The following is a 9,829-nucleotide window of genomic DNA, read 5'->3' on the forward strand; positions in this document are numbered from 1 at the left end:
AGGAACACATTTGGTTTTCCTCCAGCCCCCTTTCACAAGGGCAACCCACTTTTGAAACAAAATGCAGAAATGCATTTCCCTACTGGCTTGAAACTAATCTCAGACATCCATTTCCTTGTCGTATTGCTTTCCTGAGCACCAAGCTCTTACCAACTTCACAATAAGCTTAGACTTGAACAAAGAGCCAGAGCCAGATACTATACAAAAAATCAGGTATCATACTGTATAACTTTAAGTGCAGAAGTCATTTGCTGGCACGTGCCCTTAACCTATTGAGGTCAATGGAATCACTCCAGATTTATACCAGAAAATATAAGCTTGACAGTGGCCAACCATGTCTAGATCTTGGTTATTTGCTTCACCATAGAATGATAAAGACAGATTTTTCTTCCCATTTCCTTCAGCAGATTTATTTTGTTAGGCTAATTCCTGAAGCAGCTTGCTAGGCTTGGTGAATAGTACCTTTCCACCGTTCCTCTTTATCAGAGGAACTTCTGTAGCAGGTATCCCAGAGGGAAAACTGCTCTTTGACTAAATCTGTTAAGGGATGTGAGATAAAACGTCCCCAAAAAAAGAAACAGATCACAATTTTTATAAGGTTTCATGTATCTCATCAACTAAGTCAATACTCTCCACGATCCAGAAAATCACTCATCTGCTATCCATTTCAGCTTGCACTGCAATTATTAAATACTTCAGCTGAATTATCTAAATTCACATTTTTTGCTATAGTTTGTTATTATAACCTCTGTTCAAATCTCTGCAATGCCACTTACAAATTTATACTGTGAACAGAAAAAAAGATACAGCCCGGTGAAACATAAAGGTAAGTAAAAAATTCATTGAGGTGATGAACTGGTGTGTATGGTTGGCTTTGTCTTATCTCAGTAATGACAGTACAAACAAACAATAATCATTAAGTTACTCTGATCTGCCAAATGGGAACAAATATACTATGTATATTACATGTACTAATAGGATTATATGGCAGCTGCTGGTGGTATTTGTAATTAGAAATCTATATAGAATATAGATGTTTTAGAGAGACGGTGCCAATTCTAAAAGATTTGTGTGGGCTACAAGTGCTTGTAATTATTATTATTTTTTAATTTGCTAATAACTTATGAACAACTGGTTTCGAACATTCTGTGAGCGTTTGTTCTTTTTTATGTTGTTGCTGCTTATACTATTAAAAAATAGAGAATGTAAAGTTATTATTTTGATGTGAACTGAAAATGATTTTTCATAAAATATAACATTTTTATCAGCTTTGGTTCTGCTTTCTACCTGTACAAATGTAATTTATTTTAGCATTGAAAAAATACATTTGCCTGTTTCTCAATTGTCTACATCATGTTATAGTTGGTGTTTATATGTAGAGTCAGGTACTTTTTGAACAGTATTAAAAAAATCCTGTGATATGACATAATTCTTGATATTTTTTTTTCCTCTGAAATGCTTACAGCTCTGTTTTCAATGCATTTCTTCTGCAAGCCAGATGTGCTTAAACACAAACTCTTGAATAATGTTTCTCACTCTGTAGATTTAAAGGATTAGCTTTGCCTCCGTAAATAACAGATACATAATGTTCTAGCATAGTGGAATCTTTTTCAAAATAAGTGCAATCTCATTGATGAGGCATACACGGATTTTCAAATCAGGAGGAAATAGTAGAATAGTGTAGTCTAGAATAACACACAAACACACAGAAAAAGTTTCTCTGTCAAGAATTCCTACCTCAAACGTAACTTTTTTAGTTGTTGTAAGAAATCACAATACTTTTACAGGGGACACATTCTATTCTGAATTACAGACAGAACATCTGAGAAATTTTCTATGTCCTTTAATAGTTTGGTTTCTAGTGCTCTGTTGCTGCCACTAAAAATCAATGCCTTACTTCAAGTCTTTCTGCCTTCTGATTCCAGAATGGGTTTTGTTTGGCCTTCTCTGCTAAAGGAAAAATAAATGAACAGACAAACAGACAGACAAAACTATTTCTAATCAGAAATAATCTCCATCCCATTCCACAATCTGGTCTTACTTACACTATGATGAACCTGAAATAATTGCACCACATACAGTAAAGCAGCAGAATGTAATCTGCAGCCCTCAGACAAAAAAACTTCTATTTTTTTTTTTTCCCCAAATACATTTCCAGAAATACTGATGAATGTTTTTATTTTCTGTAGAAGAATTAAGGAAAAGAATTTTACGATCCCAAGCACAGATACTGGTTGGGTGGAGAATGGCTTGAGAGCAGACTTGAGGAGAATTTGGGGATGTTGGTTGATGAAAGATTCAACATGAGTTGTCAGTGTGTGCTTACAGCCCAGAAGGCCAACTGTTCCTGGGCTGCATCAAGAGAAGTGTGACCAGCTGGCCGAGGGAGGTGATTCTGCCCCTCTGCTCTGCTCTCGTGAGACCCCAGCTGGAGTACTGTGTCCATTTCTGGAGTCCCCAGTACAAGAAGGACATGGAGCTGTTGGAGCAGGTCCAGAGGAGGGCCATGAAGATGATTAGAGGGCTGGAGCACCTCTCCTGTGAGGACAGGCTGAGGGAGCTGGGACTATTCAGTCTGGAGAAGAAAAGGCTCCGGAGGGATCTTGTAGCAGCCTTCCAGTATCTGAAGAGGCCAACAGGAAAGCTGGGGAGGGACTTTTTATAAAGGCAGGTAGCAACAGGACAAGAGGAAATGGTTTTAAACTGGAAGACGGTAAATTTAGACTAGATATTAGGAAGAAACTCTTTACTGTGAGGGTGGTGAGACACTGGAACAGGTTGCCCAGAGAGGTTGTGGATGCTCCCTTCCTGGAAGTATTCAAAGCCAGGCTGGATGGGGCTGTGAGCAACCTGGTCTAGAGGGAGGTGTCCCGGCCTATAGCAGGAGATTGGAACTAGATGATCTTACAGGTCCCTTCCAATCCAAACCATTCTATAATACAATGGAAAGTAAATGGAAGTATCCATCTTCAGCTAAAAACAATACGAATTCACATTGTTTCCTTGAATCACATAAAAGTTCAAATTCCAAAATACTCTCATTGCAGTGAAACACACTGCTTTAGATGAATAATGTTTTAGCAAAAGAAACAGAACTATTATATTGCACTTTGGAGACAAGCATTTTGAAAACAACATATACTTGTTTGCCTCACTGAAATATGACATTGCAGAACTTTATTTTTTTTTTTAAACATTTTCTGGAACGGAGGACCAAATTCTTTTTGTTCAGAAAAAAATAATCATTTCTGTTACACATATGGAATACTAAGATAAACTGACATAATAAAACAACAGCAACAACAACAACAACAAAAGAAAGGACACGAAGAGCAAAAATTCACTATTAGAAGTGGAAATATAAAGGATTAAAAGTGCTTTCTGAGATATTACTAGAAGTGTAGTCATGAGATTATGAATTCAGCAATCAACTAAAGAGGCCAAAGCAACACTAGAGGCCCACTCAAAGGTAGACCAAACTGCTAAATATCACAGTGACAGGAAGCACATTGTGATTTGGAGAGCAGGAGAGAAATCCTATAATGACCTTAAACAAGGTCATTTGGATTTCCATGTCATTGTCATTCTGAAATCCTGCCACGAGCTATAAATGCCAGTATTTCCTCCCACATTACCTTACTCCATTCCCTCTTCTGAGTCCTTTTCTTTCCTGTTTCCTGATAAAAAAAAAAATCTGAATAGTTAGGTAATTGGCATAGGTATGTCTGCCATTAAGTTAGTGTTGCAAAGTTGAAAACACGAACATTTGCCATATTCTTTGGGAAGATGAGGCTGGCAAGCTTTGCCCATGTATGAATACCAAATTTTAGAAAGCACTCAGTCAAACAGGAGACTCCACCAAGCTTTATCTTAAAGCAAAACAATAGAGTTTCTTGGCTTGTGCCACTTACAGTTAATCCCAGTTGCCCTGGGAGGCTTGGAACTATGACTTCATTTGGTTACAAAATACCAGGCTTGTTGGTTGCGCTGCTGTTCCAACAGCAAGCAGCACCCGTTGAGGTTAGGAGAAAGCACAGTGATAGCCCAGTTTTAACAAGAGGCACATGACTCCACTGAATTAAAAAATCCAAATTGTAGACAAGAATTCATGACTGATCAAAGCTATAGAGAAGTCCCATCTGCAGCAAATATCTACAGAAATAAAGGGTGGTTCACCTGGCAAGGACAACCTGAATTCAGTCCAAGAAGGTGTGCGTCTCTTGTACCATGCAGCAGAACCTTCTCTGTAGCTTTGCTAGAGCAGGCTGAACGCCAGTGGAAAGGACAGAAAATATGTAGGACTGGATAGAAAAGGCCAACTCCTCTGTGATGGTTTACATGACGGGATAGGACTTATCTTTTGCTCTATTATTTCTCAGTTATCTGCTGATGACAGCCCCGGGACAGTGACTTTCTAATTCCTTCATTATCTCTTCACTACTGCAAGAAGACAACAAATTTACAACATGATAACAGAAGAGACTCAATCATCTGATACTGCATTAATAGCAGTTGTTTTCAAAATAGATTGGGAGATATAAGCAATGAGTCAACACAGGGTGAGAGGGAATGTGTAGTCAACTGAAAGAAGCAAATCACCACGTTTTACTAAACAAGGTGGGAAAAAAAGAGAATCAAACTACAGCAATATTAATTCTGAATAATCTCACTGAAAATACTAGTGATAAATATGAATTAGGCATATGTGTACGTAACAGATCAGAGGCTGAGGGTGTGTTCAGAGTGACTGGCAGTATAATATTTGCTGTATTTATTTTGCATAAAATATTTCCATGGAAGCAGTTTGCCAAAGAATGTGCAACTTTCGTTAATTCATATTTGTTCTCTCAGCCTCTATCATTATCAGCATTCATCGTTTGAATATTTCTTGCCTTTGAATTTTCCTATAAACCTATCTACCAAAAAAATCCCACAAAAACAGTATATATGAATTCCACTGAAAACCTCCTAAAAATTTTACTTTTTGTTTTTAATTGATCCTTGGAAATTTTCCATTAGTACTGCCAGTACTGGTTATTTTTACCTAAGTGAGACCCAGAAAAACAAATCCCAGTACTAATTAAACCAATGGGAATTCAGCCATGGAGTTACTTTCCCATAAGTAAGTCCAAAATTTATTGTTAGCACCATTTTTGTTGGAGCTGATAATAGCCCATAGAGGCATCAACAGAGACAATATTTTTGCTAAGAGTTGAAGGTGGATAATTTCCTGGAGTCTGCCTGCACACAGAAATACAGTTTTTTCCTTCCTTTGCATAAGGACTGAAGTTAATCTAGTACTGTTCAGATTTACATTCATTGTGAATCACTTTTTGCTGACAACATCTTCTTCTGAATATACTTTCAGCAAATTTACCTACAAAGTTGTGATAATACATACAGAAAATACGCAGAAAATGCAATATTTCTTGACTATAAAGGGATAGATAAGTTTTTCAAAGGGCTGTGATGAATCAATATGAGGTCCTACTTTTATAAGACCAGCACATGACTAGAGTTGGATTTCCTCTTGATAATACTCTATTCTAATCTGTACAAATTACCTTTGGTACAAATCCATTTTCCAGAGAAAATAAGCTCACTGGGATGGTCAGGGGCTATATCATGTTGCTCAATGTTAGTGGCGGAAAATGTTCCCAGACAAATTTACTAGAATAGACTAGGTATAAAGTCATATGTTTTGTTTTAGGACTTCATTACACTTGAAACATTTAAAAAAAGTAGGGTGGGACATCAACAAAAATCATCAAAACTGAAAGGAATGACAGCTCTGTAGTTAAAATCTTTATGAGTTTGATATATTGCAAATCTCAGCTCCTCTTCTGTCCTACAGGGAAGAGCTCAAGACCAGTATTCAGACCCAGTGCAGTGATTAGTCCAATAATTGAGTTAAATCTCATTCTCCACAGTGATGAAAATGGTTTCAAGGGAGTTATCAGGCCGTGCAGGTTAAATACCCATCATTAACTCCTGATAGCCATTGACTAGGTGACAGACATGCACTTTACAAACATTTTGCACAATTTTACAATAGGCAGTTTGGTACATGACTGCTCAAGGTGGAGAATTTATGCAGCTGCCAGCAAGTAACAAGAGCTCCTCTTTCCCACAGAAACTTCCTGTTTTCTAAACATGCCATTTCTGCACACAGTAGAAGTGACAACAGTAAAAATATTCTAATTTCTCATCACCTTTGTTTTCCTGTTTCTCTCTACAACTTCCTTCTAGAGCAGATGAGTGCCTCTGACACTGCATTTCTGCAGCATATCATCTCACATTGCACAGCACTTGACAGGTGAAGCATGTTTCCTGCACAAGGAAATAAGAATATTTTTTCCTCCACCCACGCTTCAAAACAAAAGTCAGAGAATAGGTCGGATATCATTACAGTTCATATGACATGGTTTAATTTTTTGAACATTTATGTTTGGTATTTATCATTCTAGACTTACCTGACAATAGGAGTTTTTCTGATACTCAAAACCACAGTGATACTAGCATTAATAACTGAGTTTGGCATTTTCTGTAACTAATTGCGTCCATGCTGTAGCTGAATGATTTTTCATAATAAACATCTTTGCATGAGAAGTAGAGCAACACAAGAGTGCTGCAAAGTTATAAAGGAAAAAATAATTATTTTAATATTATTTTAGTATTTTGTGATGCTAACAATATTTATCTCAGTTAGGAAGATAGAGAAGATAATGAGGTTTAGTTAACTTGTCTGAGACATTTATTGCTTATTGGCCTTCATACATTGGGATATAGTAAATCAGTTGGCCATGGTCACCTGAATACATACGTAAGGAAATGGTTCCAAACTAAAAGAAGGGAAATTTAGATTGGATGTAAGGAAAAAAGTTTTTAGAATAAGGATAGTGAGGCATTGGAACAGGTTGCCCAGAGAGATGATGGATACCTCATCCCTGGAGACAGCCAGAGTCAGGCTGGACTCTGAGCTCTGATGGAGCTGTAGGTGCCCCTGCTGATTGCAGGGGAGTTGGGCTAGATGGCCTTCATGGGGCCCTTCCAACTCAAATCATTCTATGATCCCATGATTCTATCATCTTGATGGGGTGATGTAACAGTATGGTAAAATGCATTCATTCAAATATTCTTCACTGAACTCTGAGCTACAAAATTCTTGCATCACTTTTGGCACATGCTTCAAGCACAGGCATGGTGAGTTATGTATTACTCAACACACAATAAGTCAATAAGCCAAGCAGTAATCGACAACTCCAAAGCTAAATAAAGCAACTCTTTCTTTCTAGTATTCCCCTTAACCAAATAAATAAATAAGTAAATAAATAAATAAATAAATCAGTTTTACTGAAAGTGAAAAAGTAAGTGGATACAAAGGAAACAGTCTCCAAATGAATTTACCAGGTAAAAAAAGAAGATAATTTTGGTCCAGTGTAAAACTGACTAATAGGAGGGCGAGGGAAAAGGCAAGAAGCTTCTCCCTTCCTTGCTCCATTAGCTGTGTTTTTCCTTTTAAAATGTTAATAAAATTTGTTCTGCACTGATATAGTTAGCATTGCAAATCCCACTGAAGACGAGGCAATGACAGATTTTTATGCAGCGTAGCAAAACCTGAGGTCAGTCCATGGTGAATAATTTAAGGCTGACCCTGAAGACACCCTGTGAACCACTCCATACTCAGTAGGATTTAGCTAATTATCTCTATGACTTGTAAAAAGACCAACTTTGTTTCAGTTACAGAAAGGATTTATTGGTCAGCTTAAAAGGTTTAAAACCCTCTTACCCATCCTACTCTTCAGCATAGTTTCATTCAGCCTGTGTTCTGCAGGTATATATTCTGATCTGGTGCAATAAATCACACAGCTTGAACCTTAGCTTTGCCATTCCTACTCTTTCCATCTGAACTGCCAACTACCACAGGCTTAACGTATTTGCAGAAAGACATGCAAAGAAAAATATCTTCACAAAGCTCTTCCTGAGCGTTTTATTTATAAATAGGGTTATTTAATCGCTGTTTTTCTGCCATCTAGAACAATCCTACTTTTTAATGTCAGAAATCCGTTTGGTGGTGTGAGAATGGTGCTGGCTGTCAGTTCTGTGGATTCTACCGCCTTGTCACATCAGAGATAATCCTATTATTCCTTCCTTGAACTTGCTTCACGAGGATGAAGAAAATGAAAAGCTATAAACCAAGAGACAGAAAAATGAAATAAAACCCACGACATCTTACAGAGCAGAGAAAGCTGCAAATATCAGGATATTTTGAGGTGATACTTTTCATTCCAACCTGCTCAATTCCTTCTTACATCTTATTACTGGTTCTGCTTATCTTCAGTTTCAGCTACTCCGTCTTTGAATCAGATGAGCTACTACAGCCATGATTCCTCCCAAATCTATATGGAACAAATACTTTAATGTATTTATCCCAAATCCATTGCCATATCCTTAACTCCACTCACCTGAATAAATCAATAACATTTTGGCTCCCCTTGATTGCTTGGAGCCAGATGAATGTTGTCAGTGAATGTCCCAGTTTTTTTCCCAGTATATATTTCTGGAACTGGGCAAACCTGGCAAATGATTACAGCTGCTGTCCTTCAAAGAGCTGTTTAGCAGCTGGTTAGCAGCTACTTACTTCTTGCACCACCTGTTCCCCACTCCTTCCCACCAATATCTGTCATGTTAGTTCTTTTTGTTTAGCCTGGAGAAGAGGAAGCTCAAGGAGGATCTTATCACTCTCTAAAACTCCCTGAGATCAGGCTGTATGAGGTGGGAGTTGACATCTTCTCCCAGATAACAGCAATAGGACGAGAGATAATGGCCTCACGTTGCACCAAGGGAAGTTCAGATTGGATGTTGAGAAAAAACTTCTTAGAAAAGAATGGTGAGGCATTGGCACAGGCTGCCCAGGGCAGTGGTGGAGTCACTGTCCCTGGAGGTATTTAAGAACTATGTACAGTCGGCACCAAGGGACATGGATTAGTGGGCATGGTGGGGATGAGGTTGGGTTAGATGATCTCAGTGGTCTTTTCCAAACTTGATGATTCTATGATACATTGATTCTACAAATCTTTTCTTTTGTGTAGTGGAAATTTTAGAGTTTGGTAAGGAGAGAATATGTTTGGGCTTGATATTTTTGCAAATGTACTGGAAATACTATTGCTATGAACGTTTCACAATTGAACAAATCCATTTGTCTTAATGAGAACATATATATGGATAGTTTCATCCTGGCAGAGGTACTGTTTAACCATAACGTTATTCACTTATTCCTCTCATTGTGCCTCACGTAATGGTTCACAAAGCCAAAGAGAAGAAATTTTTACAGACATTGCACATCGGCCTTCACTTGTATCATACTCAAAATGATACACCTCAGAAGACATCTGCTCCTCAAAGTCACTGCTAAGTATCAGATGGTTTTCAGAGCGAATTAGAAGTGCTCCTGTATAACATTGTGTTGTGCTTCTTATTTCTTTTTCCCCTGGCATCTGTAAAATTACTGTTGGCAGATGCTGACTATTTTATGAACTAGTGCCCCTTTTCAAATTACATCAGCCATACTGAGTTAATGGACCATATTTTAGCAGAGTGGGTGGTGAACCATATAGAGCTATTTAGCATTCAGGGAGCCTTTTCTTTCCTTCTTGTTTAAAACTGTTACTTAAGCCTCTGAAGTTATTGAGTAGCAAGTGCCATAGAAACCTTATTAGCTTACACCTTTGTTCACAAGGGATAACTGCAGTAAAGTCAGAGTAACAAAAGATTACGCCACTGTTCTCTGAATGGTTCAGTGCAATAGAATGGGGAAAATAATTGGGGG

The 9,829-nt window shown here is 37.8% G+C and overlaps 1 protein-coding gene across 1 annotated transcript in view; it reads left to right on the forward strand.

Annotated features, from left to right (window-relative positions):
* Window positions 1-765: 765 nt before the first annotated feature.
* The window catches only part of LOC104909421 (metabotropic glutamate receptor 5-like), a 22,840-nt gene continuing 13,776 nt past the window's right edge, over window positions 766-9,829 (forward strand). Inside the window, exon 1 of the mRNA XM_031552292.1 lies at window positions 766-826. Within this exon, the coding sequence (XP_031408152.1) occupies window positions 766-826 (61 nt within the window). The remainder of the gene's footprint in view (window positions 827-9,829) is intronic.

This window comes from Meleagris gallopavo, chromosome 1 (assembly GCF_000146605.3).
Source record: "Meleagris gallopavo isolate NT-WF06-2002-E0010 breed Aviagen turkey brand Nicholas breeding stock chromosome 1, Turkey_5.1, whole genome shotgun sequence".
NCBI classification, from domain to species: domain Eukaryota; kingdom Metazoa; phylum Chordata; class Aves; order Galliformes; family Phasianidae; genus Meleagris; species Meleagris gallopavo.